General features: G+C 40.0%; 1 protein-coding gene across 1 annotated transcript in view; it reads left to right on the top strand.

Annotated features, from left to right (window-relative positions):
- The window catches only part of PHACTR1 (phosphatase and actin regulator 1), an 80,223-nt gene that overhangs the window by 16,941 nt on the left and 47,467 nt on the right, over positions 1-15,815 (top strand). The window contains exons 4-6 of the mRNA XM_008922294.3: positions 2,581-2,911; positions 10,395-10,603; positions 11,929-12,085. Coding sequence (XP_008920542.1) covers positions 2,581-2,911; positions 10,395-10,603; positions 11,929-12,085 — 697 coding nt within the window. The remainder of the gene's footprint in view (positions 1-2,580; positions 2,912-10,394; positions 10,604-11,928; positions 12,086-15,815) is intronic.

The raw sequence follows: 15,815 nt of genomic DNA, 5'->3' as shown, positions 1-15,815 counted from the left end.
AAAAAGTCCACTTTGTTACTACAAATCCCATAGGAACCTTATTCTCAGGGCTCTATACAATTTACTCTTTTATCTTTCTGTTAATTACATTTTATTGAAGAGGTGTGTTCTTTTATGCAGGATACCAAGAGGTAATATATACAAAGAACATATATGTAAGAAGAGCTTTGTGTGCTTGAATAGAAAATCCTGGAAGTGTTTTCTTTGTACTGCTTTGGCAAATCCATGAGTTATATTTCAGCCTTGATGGAACCATCAGAAGAATTTTTGCCTGCAAGAGACAGCATGCCAAGTGGATTTGATATTACCTTGAAGGCAAAGACTTGGATTCTGCTCTCTATAACTCTCCCATTCTGCAATGTGGAAAGGCCACTTTTTCCTCCATGCTTCTGTGTCGTGGTTTAACCCCAGCCAACAGCCAAGCCCCACGCAGCTGCTTGCTCACTCGCCCACCAGTGGGATCAGGGGGAGAATTGGAAGGGTAAAAACCAGAAAACTCATGGGTTGAGATAAAGACAGTTTAACAGCAAAAGCAAAAGCCATGCATGCAAGCAGAGTAAAACAAGGAAATCATTCACTGCTTCCCATAGGCAGGCAAGTTTTCAGCCATCTCCAGGAGAGCAAGGCCCCTGTCACATGTAACGGTTGCTTAGGAAGACAAACGTGATCACTCCAGACATTCAGCCTTCATCCTCCTTCTCCCCATTTTATGTACTGAGCATGTCATATGGAATATCCCTTTGGTCAGTTAGAGTCACTTGTCCTGCCTGTGTTTCCTCCTAACTTACCATGCAACTGCAGTCTCCTTGCCAGCGTGGCAGTAAAGCAGAAAAACTCTGTGTCAAGACTGCCCAGCAACAACAAGAAGGTCTCTGTATTATCAACCCTGTGTTCAGCACAAATCCAAAATCCAGCCCTATCCATCCTAAGGTTAATTAAGAAAATTAACTCTACCCCAGCCAAAACCAGCACAACGTATTTCATCTTTGCACTCCCTTTGATTCCTCTATGTTGTTAGCCTATAAACACTCTGAAGAAAGGGAAAACTTACTCTCAATGTGTTGTTCCTAGTCCAGCAAAAACACTAGTATTAAGTGGATACTGCGGATCCAATGAAGCTGTGACTAGCACTAAAATAAATCAAAAGGTTTATCTGAATTTGGCTCTATGCATGGTCACCTTATGATCCTCAATCATTTTCTAGAAGTGTTAGTGGTTGGAAGTCCTCCTATTCACCCCTGTGCACCCTGGCTATTAGATATGGATGGTAGTACAGGCAATATCCAGAATAGGGTGTGAAGGAGGAAAGAATAAAGGGGGCGAGGGCAAGGATAGTTAATACTAAGAAGAACCATCTGGAAAAGGACTTTTGAAATCTGATTGCACTGAGGAGGGTGATAACTTTTGGAACCTGGAGAGCAGCAGGCTTTCTTGGGTCAAAAGAAGATTCTGGCCCTGCAATTCATTGGCCATGTTACAGCAAGAAGAGTGGACTGAAGCAGCAAGAGACCAAAAATCATGCAAACCTTGCCCACAGAATTACATTGCAAAGCCAAATGTCTTCAGTATTAAAGTCTGGAAAGGGCCTGGCCTTGCTCCAAAGAGATAAACTTACAGTTGCAGCTCAAGGTGTACATATATGCTCTCTCCTTTGCTCTTAGCATGTGTTGTGAGCATTTCTCCCACCCATCTTGGCAACTACAAGCCCTCATGTTACTTCTTTTCCCTTCTCAAAATATTTCACAGTGCAACTCCAAAAGTCTCCATCCTGCAGTTGAGTTCTGGAAGAGAGGTTTTTAGGTGGACCTCTCATTGATTTCTCATTGAAGTCAGGGAAGTCTTTGCCTGGCTGGTCAACTATGGGGTTTAGTGAACATGCCTAGACTTAAAAAGGTAAAATTCAGTGAATGAGTCCAGAGAAAAGTGCCTACCAAGTCTTCTGTAAAAAAAATACATGAGTCCTAAAAATCTGCTGCCCTCTATATCTTTTTCCTCATATACCCTTCATTTTTCCAAACCTCTCCTGTTTAGTATTTGAACCTTATTTCTCACTTGCCCTATAATGTAATTTTTAACACCAGATGTTTTGCACATTACAAAGCTGTAAGAAGCGTGACTTGTAGTAATTGCACTGCAATGCCTGAGAAGGATCATGAATCCCTGAGCTTTTGCTCTGTCAGTGACGGTGGTGAGTCATGCTGTAACTTCAGGCACCAAATTGCTCTCTCCCTGTCTGTTGAGTGGAAGATATGCTTACCTCGCAGGGCTATTTTGGAGGATTTGGGCTTTAAAGCGTCAAAGCGTGCCGCAAGCCTTGTTAAGCATTGCTTAACGTGTTTGCTGAGGGGCGTGCACAGCCCTGGGATGTTTTCTGTGAGACTGAAGCACTGCAAAACAACAATATTTTTTCTGAAGACCACACTGAGTGTACGGTGTGCAGAGTCATCTGTCGCAACAGGGGAGGGGTGCACACTCCTGTGTTGACTAGCAACCTCAGTAGCTGCTCACCCAGGCTGATACTCTGATCTCCATCTTACTGACATGAAAATTAACACCAGGGCTCTCTTTCTTTTGTTTTAGATCCTGGCGCTCCTGTGAAACTGCCTTGTATGCCAGTTAAACTGTCACCTCCACTACCTCCAAAGAAAGTCATGATTTGCATGCCTTTAGGGGGGCCAGACCTCTCTCTCTCATCCTATTCCACGCAGAAGAGCTCCCAGCAGCCTTTGACTCAACAGCATCACACTGTCCTGCCATCCCAGTTAGCAGCTCACCAGCACCAGCTCCAGTACGGCAGCCACAGCCAGCACCTTCCTTCTGGGTCCAGCACGTTGCCCATTCACCCTTCAGGGTGCCGGATGATAGAGGAACTGAACAAAACACTAGCCATGACCATGCACAGGCTAGAAAGGTAATGGATCAACTTTTAAAATTACATCTGGATGTGCACCGTTTTCTGCTAACCCTGGTATCTATGTCATCACTTGAGTTACGTTCATAGTACTTGAATGAGGTGTATCCTCTGAGGTCTAACAACTTCAGGGCAGAGTCATTCCTGGAGAAAGAGAAACAGGGGAAGAGCCTTTCCAGGCTTGTTTGACAAGTTTGTGGCAGAAAGGAGATAAAGACCAAATTTCCTGAACCCCAATGTCCTGTTCAAGGAAGCAGATAATACAGTCAGTGCTGAAGTTTTAATAGGACATGCCTGGCTTCCAATATATACTATGGAGTGCATAACTGCAGAGCTCCAGTTGTGTCTAGGATTGCTATATGCAAGGAAAGGAAGTGGAAGATTCATAAAAGAGCATTAATAATGCAATGTGCCACTCAAGCACAGCACCTGAATAGTATTAGCAATTAGCTCGAAACAATCTCTGTGGAATTACTACAAGTCACTTAGAGGGGGTTTAATACAGTATTTAAATTATTTCAATTCATTTAAATTAAATTATATGTTTGATCTTAAAATAACTATTTAACCCATTCCACAGCAGCTGCCTTCTTAGCCATTTGCATCTGAAGGAGAGTAGCACATTTGATCAGCCCCCACTTTGGGGCTGTTTTTTTTTACTGTCACTTGTGAGTATCTCTGAATGCTGCTCCAAATAGTCTGACTAAGTGAAGCATGTTGTATAAATGCAAGCTGTCCTCATAGAGTGAAAGATCAGCAAGCTTTGGAAAATTTATTTCGTCTCATAGTGGAAAACTGAGGAAGTCCCAGAAGAGGAAAGGTAGTCAAAAAAAAATGACATGTTTTATTTAGTACCAAGGGCAGCTTTGTAGCCAGCTTGTTCTAGGAGCATCAGATCATCCTGCTCTTACACAGGAAGATAAAATATTTGGTCTAAAAGGCAAAATGTTTAATTATTTACCCCAATACCTCTTTGTGATAATGTTACCTTCATTATATTGCATAGTTTAAAATAATTGGATTATTGAGGGCAAATTTTCCTTACTGCCTGAAAATCTGTCAGGAGACCAGAGGCCGTCCCACACTGCCATCTTATTTCAGTACCGGAATAGTGATTACATCATGAGGTAAGGGGTGCAGATTTAGTTTCTACAGCATGGGGGAATTCTCAGCTGGGGAAAAACTGCTGGGACTATAAAGGAGATTCCTATTCCCGTCAGTAAAAGAACTGTAGAGGTAGAGTTAGAAAGAGCATCCACATTGCCTCTCCACACCATACCCAGTGACTACCCATTTACCTCTCACATTGCCAGCGTGGCTAATCAGGTGCATCTGCATCTCCCCAAAGCTCAATGCACCAGGCACAGAGGGGTAGCTGTTGTATCCCAAAGGCTCCTTTGGGGCTACACTGCCCAGGCCATCCCCCACTTAGGTTGGATATCTTACTGTCTGGCTCACACTGTGCACAGAAGGCACTTTGTTATCCTGAGCTCAGGGACATCTCTCAGAGTATGACTTCATTGTGGCATCTGTTGCCCCTCAGCAATGAATGTTCCAATTTCTAGTCATCCATCATGCTTTTGTCTAAAAATACATTTAACTGATTTAAAGAAGGTGATGCTGTTTGTACATAACTATTAATTTGAAGCTGAAACTCTGCTGCTTGTTAAAAACTGAATAAGGTAGGATTCATTTCCCAATGTGAAGCAATTGCCTTCCATTGCAGAAGAAAATAAGAAAAGGTTATAGCACTGATATTTCACATTTAAAATTAATAGGAATCCTAGTTCATGGTGTTGCAGGCAGTTGATTTTTCATAGCCTTTTTGTGTTGATGAACTGTTATTTCAATCATGGATTAATTTATTGAGTACTTCAGTTGTGCTCCTTGTCAAAACAAATCAATAACTTCTGCATTCAAAAGGGAGAAAATAGGGGATGACCGTTTCCTCTGCAAGACCAATTGTTTTTTATAGTACTTACAGGTAAAAGTATTTCAAACCATTTCAAACCATATACATGTCTGTGGAGCTAACGCTTGCTGTTAAATTCTTAAATTGCTTTTTCAAGACACATTGTGATCTAGGTAAATTTGCTACATTTTCTTGAATGTTTGTGCAGATTTTTAAAATATATTTATTTAACTTGGGAGGGGATTATTTGTACCAAATGCCAATGTTTTGCACTATTTTTTACAGTAGTTATTTTCCCTTAATTGTATAAAATCTGCATTAAACCCAAGAGAAATTACACTGCAATATTTATCATTGTACACTTCAGCCCAGAACTCTTGAGGGCCTGTTAAAACAGCAAAGATCCTAGATCTACTTCCCTCTGTTTAAAATTTGGGAGTGTGCTAACATCTGTTGCATGCATAGGATATGCAATGACACCCTAGTTTCCTGTATGAACTTTACAGTTGCTTCCAAGATAACAATGTACTGGGTCACTGCTGTTGGGTCAATAATCTTGAGGAGATAAGAGAGCCTGTCAAGTCTCTGAGGCACCTTCTGGGGAATGCTAAGGTTCATTAGCAGGGTTTTTTTTGGGTTTTTTTGCTAATCTCAGACATTATCTCAAAAGAATCCTACAATTTTACAGAATAATTGCCATGTTGCCAAAGCTGTTAATTTGGGGCATTATTTAGACTAGTGGGTTTTTTTAATAAGGATTATCTAGACAAGTACAGGTTTCTGGTTTAAATTTTTTCTTTTCCTTCAGGAATTTTTCCTTTTCTTCCTTGTGTCTAGTTTCTTTGGTCCTGCTGCAGTGAAAGCTCTTCAAGGCCATTTAAGCTCCATTGATACACACTGAATCCATAACCAGTTTGTGTCAAATCCACATTTTGCCCAGTAAACTTTTATTAGACCTCACAACTCTTCTCTCCACCAGATCTGTAAGTGTGGACAGGAACAAAGAATGAAAGGCTGAAATATCCCCTTCCTCTAGCAATCTGGATTTTTTCCTTACACGGATAAGGTCTCTATAACTCAGGTTGTCTAACACTGATAGTTGAAATCACTACTTTGCCAATGAGCCACAAGCTTGCCAGAGAAAAATGAGCTCTCCCTCAGTAAGGGTCTGGAAGCCAGAAGTTGTTTTGTTGTCTTTGACCTTGAGAAAACCACTGAGCCTCTCTACCTCTATTTTCCCCTCTGCAGGAGTGATTGCAGGTTACTGCCTCACCTAGATCTAGTGCATATTAATAAGTTAATGTCTTGAGGTACATTAAAAGCATGTAATAGCTATTCAAGTCCCAGTTGCTCTTATGACTTAAAATGGCAGTTAATTCCTGGAATTTTTTTTATTCAGTTTTATTACAGACATTATAGAACATTAAGTTCATTTGCACACTTAACACTTTTGATTGCAAACATTTTGTGGGACTCATAATGTCTATTCATAATCTATTCTCAGAAGGGCAATCTGTCCCTTGTCATAGTATGACTATTATGACATGTCATTTGTGCTACCAGTTTGTCTCTATTTTCCCTGATAAATTACCGGTTTTATTATAGATTAAGTTGAAGCAGAAAAATGTGTAATTTCCACGTAACCTTTTTTCTGCAACCTCTGTTGCCAATTTGTGCCCTACTGCAAATGACTTTTCCCTTCAGCCCAAAGGGTACATGTCAAGCATTAGTAAAATCTAGATTTGGGCACTGTTTTTTACCATTTCAGAATGCATTTTAAGAGGTGGTGAAAATCTGATAAGCCCTGACACCAAAATATCCTCCTGACTGAAACGAACTTGAGAAGAAAGACCGTGCCCCAAAACTGTGAGTCACAAACAGTTGCAAAGGAAGCTTTAGCAACTCTCTGGTGCCACTGGAATGTGTCTTTAATTTTGACTTAGCGAGGCATTTCCTTGATCTGAAATAGCCTTATTTTCTGCCTTGCCCTTATGGTTCTCAGTCTGTCTGGAAAGGTGGCAATTAATTTCAATTACTCTGTGGGCTCGCGTACAGGAGCAGCTGAATCAAGGCCTCTTATTTGTTCAACATAGGTACTAAAGAACTGTTAAGTGGCAATATCTCACTCCGGGCTAGAATTGCCCATGTGGCAGAGCAGTGAAAAAGACAGTGTGTGAGACCAGTTCCTCTGGGACACCCAGCCCAGCTTCAGACTGTAGATTTACGAAATGAAATGCATTAGGCATTACTGTCAGCGTCTTGTAAATCTTATAAAACGTATTTGAGTCAGAAAGCATTTATCTTCCATAAAACTTGTCAAGAGAATTACCTCTTGTCTAAACTTTAGCATTGCCTAAGGATAGAAACACTTAATATTTATAACTCTGCCTTCTCTCTCTGTCTCTGACACACATGCCTGTAGTAGAAACATATATACAATGGTTTAAAGTTTTTTCAGATTTTTGTTTTAACTGGTAAGTACAGAAAAATGTACTGTGGATCTGAAAACATGCTGATAAGAATGTAACCCCTTATTCCAAAATCAGAGGGCTTGGGATAACAGATGAGAAGCATGGGGGTTTTTTCCACTAGATTTTACAGGAGGGATTTCACTTTTTTTCTTTTTGATTTTTTCTGTACCATGAGTCCCTCATAAGCTTCAAATGAGATTTTTCATTAAAATATTTTCTCGTAAGAAATGTTGCAAGCTATAGTGATGTAACTTTTTTGCTGTTTTGATCATGTAAAGATGATGCAGCAATAATTGCAAGTGCTTGTACTAGTGAGCTATGAATTATTCAAATCCATGTGTTAAGATGCATTTATCGTCTTGAAACAAGTTCTTGCTTCACTGTAGCTTTGTTCTCTAATTTTGTTGCAAAACACAAAACTGATTTAAAAAGAGCCGTTTCAAACAATAGTGTGTTTTTTGGTGAATAATGCTGAAAAATTTTGTGGTGTAGACCACCTAACTATGTGAGAGTTTTGCTAATGATCCAGAGGAATTTGTACACAATGGACATATCCACTGACCTTGATTCGTCTTTCTTAAGTATACTGCAGTACTGCATGTGCTTTGCTTAGGCAGCTGACTTAGCCAAAATGCCGTGGAAAAGGCTGATTTTAATCAAGAACAACACAAAACACCAGGAAAAATGAGGGGCTTAAAATAGAAAGTGGTATTATCAAGAAAGTGGATGATTCAGAAAAATGACAATGAGATGGGAAGCTGTCTATTTCTAGATCACTAGTTCAAATAAAGATCCTCTGTGGTAACTTGTAACTCTTGTTGCCATCTGATGCTTGCTCGATAACCTAAACTGATGAATCACTGATATCTGTTACCCTGTGTACTCACCCATAAGGATGCATCTGTAACCTACATCCATCCTACACAGAACAGAAAAGAACCAAGTTGTCCTGGATGCTGACTACTTTTTACTGCTTTCATTTGTACTTCCAGAAAGGGCTTAGTGAACTTGTACTTACTCTCTGTGTATGTATTGTTTTAGAATTAACTTGATAATCCAGTGGTTATGTGTTCACTGTTGGAAGTGGGGTTTTTGATTTTTTTTAACAATGTTAATGGAATTTAACAGTATTATAATTTCTTTCTGAAATTTGATTTCCTGCCTTTCCTCATAAAAAGACTTATTCAAAAATTAGGTTACAGGGAAAACGGATTTAATGAAGTTCATAAGATTAAAATTCTTAAAGTTTTTCAATAAATTAAAAGTTAGCTGAAAGTTTTTAAATATTCTAGTGTGTTGATGTGTCATTTATGAGAATTTAGCTGATGAATTTTAAAACTACATCAGGCATAAAGTTTTTTGGGTCAAAGTCATTGAAGTTTAATACAAAAATTCACAAGCCAGTTATTCATGAATCTCTCTTACTTTGTGATACAAAACGTGGACTATCACTAAGAAAATGGATTTTCTCTTAAAGGCATCCAGTAAAGCTCTGCATCTTATTGTTGGTTAGTCTGCAATAGTAAATGTTGGAATTAACAAAATTATTTCTTTGAAGCTGAATATGATAATAACAGCATGGTATGGTTTGCTCATAGGATCCAAAGCCTTTTCTTCCCCTTAATCCCTAATCATATTGTGGACTAGCATTATATCCCGAGATCTACATTTTTAGAAGTCTTTCTGTGATTTTATCTGGCAGCCATTTAAGAGTCCATGTTAAGTTTAGGGCTGGAAGAAAGCAAAATGTTTCACTTGACTCAGTAGAAAATAATTTAAATCATTTCAAGATGCAGAATGGCTCTGGTATTCAGAGCAGGCTAAAATGTTCAAGGGAATTGAGGCTACTCGGTACTCGTTAAGGAGAGACCCAGATTTGAATGCCTCCAAGTCAACTTGGCCAGCACATCTGCTTTCACACCTATGTTCTTCTGGAAAGTAAAATGGGAGTTTGACATATAGAGGATGTCCAACAGGCAAATGTTCCCCGTTTTTCATATAGCTGTTGCCTCAGCTGGAAATTGAGAGGATGGTTCCTGCTGTCTCACAAATAAATCTAAGCTGCCATCATTTTTGCCTGCCAGTCTCTCATTGTGATTTCACATTGGAAAAGCAACATGAGCTATTTAGATAAAAATTGGCTGGGAAACAGGGTTCTGTCTCGGACTTTTCCTTTCACCTTTTGTTTGACTTTGGTCTTCACCTCCTCATGTTCCTGTTTCCCTATTTGTATTGATATGTTCCTAGGTAAAGGGCTTTGAAATCAACACATAAACAGAGTAGGTGCTAGCAGTACTGAACATAAGCCTTAATTTAGTGAGCTGCAGAAAATAATCTATCACACTGTGACAAAAAAAAATATGTTAGCTCCAATTCTCATTGCTCTTCAGCACCTGGCTGGATAAGAAGCCCGGGCAGGAAAAGGGATATCATCATGGCAGAGCCCCCAATATATGTGTGCCATTAGCAAACAAACCTCTCAGGTTTTAGCTATTTCCCTGGTTACTCTCACCTGCTCCCAGACTCTCTTTTCTCCAAGCCCAGTTCCACATGCTCAGCCCCCTGCACTTCAGAGAATTGTGCCCTTGCTTTCCCCTCAAACCAACATCATCTTGCCTGAGGAGTTTTTCCTCTGTTTTCCATCATGTTTTCCCTCTGCCTTTCTACAATTATCCCCTACAGTGTGTATGTTTCCTTCTTCCCAGTCTTATTCCACCTTTTGCATTCAGGTGAGACACTGTCTCCTTACTGCCTGCACACCAGTGAAGAGGTCACACAGACACTGAGTTGAAGGCAAGCTTACCACTCTGAGTAGCTGGTCATGAAGTATTTGTTACAGATCTTTAATACTTCATCCTGGCTGCAAGTATTTCTACCTGCATGCTGTCCTACCTCTCCCTAGTAAGTGTCATACCCTAAATCTAAGGTGTACTCAGTTTAAACCCATTAGATGTCTTGCTGGTCTTGAAGATCTTTCTGTTCTCGTTTCTTCTCAAAAAGGGATGAAAGACCACTACTTTCCTAAATACAGTGAGAGAAGTAACTGTCTTTCATTGAGCTGTTTCCTTTAGTTTATTTATTTGTTTTTCTTTCCCAACAGCTCTGGTTTACACACAGGTGACAGTGTTACAAAGACAGGACCTGGGGGCCTTCCAGACATGAGACAAGTGCCAACTGTTGTGATCGAATGCGATGACAATAAAGAAAATGTGCCTCATGAAACTGATTATGAAGATTCTTCTTGCCTCTATCCAAGACAGGAGGAGGAAGAAGAGGAAGATGAAGAGGAGGACAACTCATTATTTACAAGTAAGATTCATTCCATCTTTCCTTTCTCACTTATTTAATTTTCAGTCTGAACTTACAATGCACAAGGGAAACAAAAGGCCTGTGTACTCTCTTTCTTGACTGTGGCTTTTGCATCTCTCAGGGCTTGACTATGTGGAGATGTAATCCAAAATAACAAGTAGTATGAATATATAGTGATTTCCCTAATCCACATGAATCCCTGTCTGAGTAGCTCTCAGACTAAATTCAAATGACTGGTATTGGCTTATATTAGTTTACTTAGAAATTTTGCATTCACTTTCCCAAGTGTGCACATACTTTGAAAGGGGTCACAATCAGAGGATTGGGCTCAGACAGAAGAGGTTAATTGATAGCCATATCACAATTACAGTCTGGGAAGAGACCTGTGGTCCCTTCCTGACCTCTCTAAGAAACCCCACCTCCTGACTCAGTGTGGCATCACAGGACTCTCCCATATTGTACTTTGCATACAATAACTATTTGTCATCCTACACATTGACCTGAAGTTTCAGGCCCTTGGATTTCTTTTTTTCTGAAAACTGGAAGCAGTACAATCAAACAACCCCCTTTTTAAAACACACAAAGATTCTAATACAGGCATATTTCATCTTCTCAGGACCCTCCCTTACCCTGTAAGTGAAATTAAGCAGTGTTTGCTCCTAAACCTAAAAACAGAGTAGAACTGCACTATCTCACACTCTCCTGCCAAAGGCCAAAACCTCTCATGGGTTTGTCTCTCTCTGTCTGTCTTCCTTGCTCAAACTGCTTTGGACACAAGCCTCGGAAAGCAAGCTTGAGCCAGGAAATGCCGCTTGTTTTCACAGTGTCTTTGTCACTGTCTGGGAAGCAGTGTCAGTTAATGTACATGAAGTTCTGTGCTGCTTCTGATTGACTTTTGGTTTCTTCTAGTGCTAGCTTAGATGTTTTGATACTATATTGCAGAAGGCACTCAGATACCTCTCTCTTCTAACATGCTGTAACTCTGATGCCTGCCCAGAACCTGAGGTCAAATTATTCATTACATTATGAATGTTCAGAAACTGTGCTAGAGAAAGCTACAGGAGCAATGCTTCTTCTCCACTTCCCTCTATGGAGCAATATATTAATTTCTTTTTCCTGTATACCTACCAATTTCAGCTCTTCCTTATTATGATATGAACTGAGGTTAATTGAGCAGATGAAGTTAATGACATCTCTTTTCCCATAGTCCATCCCAATGTAAATGAGAGCCTTGTATCCTCTCTTGGCTAGTACTTCTTTGCCAGATGCATGCTGTAATGAAATGATGACACCTCTTTTGGCAGAGCCTCTCATCTCTCCCACAGGCTCCCTGGCAAGGAAAATCTGCAGGAAGGACTCTTTAGCTATCAAACTAAGCAACAGGCCTTCTAAGCGAGAGCTGGAGGAAAAGAACATCCTTCCCATGCAAACTGATGAAGAGAGGCTCGAACTTAGGCAGCAGATTGGGACAAAGTTAACAAGGTAAGAGGCAAACATTTTTCTTAACTCTTCCTTTTGGAAATATGTGGTGGGATGCAGTTTTTATCCTTAGTCTTTAAACATTTGTGATCTGTCACAATATTCAAGAGGAAAAGCCATGGGGAGGAAAAAAAAAGACTCTAGACATTATTTCTGCTCCAATAAAACTTCCCTAGTTCATTTTCGTGGCATATGCTATGAGAACTTTGATTATGTTGAGTATCAATATGAGCTGTGTGGATTTGGTCCTTTTTGGTGTATCACTGGGAAATATTCAGCTTTGATAACATTTTGGACTGTTGCTGCAGGTGCCATTTTATAAGCTATTAGTTTGGCCAATGGGCAGAGGTATAACTTTCTCTTCTGACTGCATCTCCATGAGTAGCTGAGACTTTTCCTGGTCCAAAATACTTAAGTCCTTTAGTACTTGCCTTGTTGGGTCAGGTTGGACAGATTTACCCTGTCTAGACACTTTCTTATTCTTCATAGCAGTGTTATTCACCAGCTGTAATGGTTTTCCATATTGCATGGCATATAGAGGGGTGGCCCTTAAATGTGGAAGATTTCTGAAAAAAATTAGTAAATTGAGGTCAGATAGAAATGTCTAAGAACCTCCTACGCTCTAGCCATGGTTTCTGTAATCAATTTTAACACTGTTAAGTTGTAAGCTTGGTGGTATGTAGAGCTGGGGAATGCTGTTAGTGACCCTTGAGTGTGACTCTAAGAAAACCACAAGGACATGACTAGCCAGCTTTTGGGAATTTTCTTGTAGGTTTTGGTTTTTTAATTTTTAGGGTGGATAAGTAGGGAACACTGCTACCATGCTGTGGAGACAGGATGAATAGGAGCTCCTGGTAAATACCACTTTCAGCATTTTATTTACTTTTTTCCATGGCTTTACTCTTTTTCATTTATCACCTATTTGGAAAAAAATTACCGCATCTTTCCAATCTGTCTTTGAAAGTCTTTGTGCTGGATCATGCTTAGCCTACTCCAAGACCTGTCTAATTTTTCAGTATTCTTGTTGAGGGGTCTCAGCAATCATGCCCAAAATATGGTAGATGGTACTACACTCTTGCTGGTAGTGTGATTTTTTTGGTTCAGTCTTTATTCAGCCTACTACCTTGTTAGATTGTAGCTGCATGTGAAACTCTGGATCCCAAAGAACAGCGCAGGACAACAAAGTCTCAGTGTTTATATGATTCATTTTGAACCCTTTTGAAGCATGCGAAGAGTTGACATTTTTATCTCTTAGCGTATCACACTGCTTGACCTTGCAATGACATTGGACAGCATTTCCACTGTGTTGCCCATTTGCCTAAATTACTTAGGTCTCTCCAAAATTTTCCAGCTCTGGCTGATGAAGGAAAGTAGTGTCATTTACAAGTATTGATTCTGCACAACTTACTGTGCCCCAGGTCTTTTTCATTATAAGTATTTTATTTCTCACCTCTCCAAAACCTGCTTTTTCCCCAGTTAAGAATGTTTCTTCAGCATATGCCTTTTTAACGAGGGAAGCTAATTTTGGCAATACCCAAACCCCTTCCTGACTAAGACCCACATTCTCATAATGTTGTTTGTTTCCCCAATTGCAGCTCTGCTAATTCAGTCTGAGCTATAATGCTTGATCTTGCCTTCTAATATTGCCCCTAGGACTTAGGGGCAATCACAAATAGTTCAAATAATTAAAATTGAGTATATATGAGTTAAAAAACAGCTGAGCTGAATGAAACTGTTTCATTCCCACTTTGTCTAAGTGTAAAATCACTGAAACTAGTAGAATTTCACAAGCCTTAACTGGAATGGTACAGTTGCCATTTAATTGACCTTTTAATTACTAGTATTTACAACTTAGCATCTCATCCTTTTGAGCAGTTGAAAACAATGAAGTATGAGGACAGAACAATTCTGTTCATCTCTAATATGCAAAAGGCCATGGGCATTTCAGCAGCAAAAAGGGAGGTGCCTGTCTTAACCACTGCTTTTTATCTAAATGTAATGTATCCATGTGCACAGACTGTTGAATATTACATTAAAATTGAATTTTTCATTTTGAACAGTATTTCTTTACTGTCCAGACTTCATTACTGAATCCGTCCTTTGCTGTTGCTTGGTAATTGTCACACAGTGATGCTCACACAGTGATGCAAATGCCAAGCAAAATTAAAGTAATGAAGCATTTATAGTCCTTAGAGAAGATGCTAGATGCAGACTATAATTGCAGCTGGCAATTTTGGATTTCAGAGGGATTTGTACTGTTCCACCAATAGCTCCCTAGAGTTTAAAATAGCCAGCCAATCAAATCACATATGCTACTTACAGAAGTAAAAAATGCAGAATAAAAACTTCAGCATATAGTTATTGTCTGTAATGGATCAATTAATTTTCACCAAGAGGCTGATTAGGATACTTCAGTATTTATGCATAATCCTCACAGTATTTAGTTTGGAAGAGCTCATTGGCTGCCACATTTGGCAGATCAGAATTTAGTACTATAAAGAGGATGTAATTTTTAAAAATGCTTATAGCCAAGCATATTGAGATTGGCCATTGACATACTGTGTGGGACCAAAATCACCCCAAGTGTAGTTCCTCCAGCCTTATTAGAGTCTCACCGGGAATCAGTTTGGCAGAGAACGGTCTGTTCAGATCCTGTTTAAATGTAGCTTGGAACCTCTGAACCTCCTGTTTGTCCCAGGAAATTGTTATGACTCTATTATTGTATCCACCAACTGGAAGAGAGACTCCAGAGCAGATTTCACTGTGTTGCCTGTTTCCCATGCTGGGAGCATGGTGCCTTGACTTACACCAGACCAACTGTAAGGTGAGGCTGCAGGGACTGTATCCTATAGCAGGATCTGGCCCATTACACACCTAAATGTTAGCTTAACCATGAGATAAAATCTTTGTGTCTATCGTAGAAACACTTCATATGTTCACAAACCTTTGCTGGTTTGTATCCTATATCATGGCTCAGCACATGTAGACCCAAGCAGAAATGGAGCTTCTTGACCAAGGTGGGAAAATATGTCCTAGCAAAGGCAGGAGATCCAACATAATATGAATTCCAGCCACATGAATAGGCCACTGCACCATGAGCAGTCTCTAACAGTAATTATGGCAACTAGTTACAGCAACTAATTAGAAGGCCTCCTCCTCTAAACAAACCGTAACAGATTACTCCAAAATGTGATATGCACTATGAAGCAAGGAGCAAAAACAGTGAATTAAGATGCAGAACTTCCAGCTCATAACCACATGTGACTTGGGGATATGAAATGGATGCTGGAGGCCATGTTCTTGTCTGCTAAAAACCTTTCCAGCTCCATTAACTTCTACTTTGAAATGCAAACCTTCTGTGCTAAATAAATCTTTAAGTGAGTATCGGGTTTGGGAATTTTTTCAGGGGTGGTTTGGCTTTTTGGTTGGTTGGGTTGGGGTTTTTTTGCCTGTTCAGTTTCTCCCAAACTCCTCCTCCATTTTATCCCTCTGGTGCCTGCACAGCTTCACAGCTGCTCAAGAAGTGTGTATATGTGACTGTAAGACAGAAAGGAGAAAAACAGGGGTATGGAAGTTAACAGGGGTCTGGAAGGCAGAGGGAAAAGACAGTTATACCCCTTCTGCCAGTCTCTCTGGCTGTGAGGGACTTGCTGGGAAGCACGGGTCCCCTGGTTATGCAGGGGCCAGCAGGACCTGCATTTAGCTTTCAGTGGCTATCAGTGTGAGAGGAATG

This window comes from Manacus vitellinus, unplaced genomic scaffold (assembly GCF_001715985.3).
Source record: "Manacus vitellinus isolate BGI_N305 unplaced genomic scaffold, ASM171598v3 scaffold_39_pilon, whole genome shotgun sequence".
In the NCBI taxonomy this organism is placed as follows: Eukaryota; Metazoa; Chordata; class Aves; order Passeriformes; family Pipridae; genus Manacus; species Manacus vitellinus.
The sequence above is the reverse complement of the archived record's forward strand: the minus strand, read 5'-3'. Positions and strand labels throughout refer to the sequence as shown.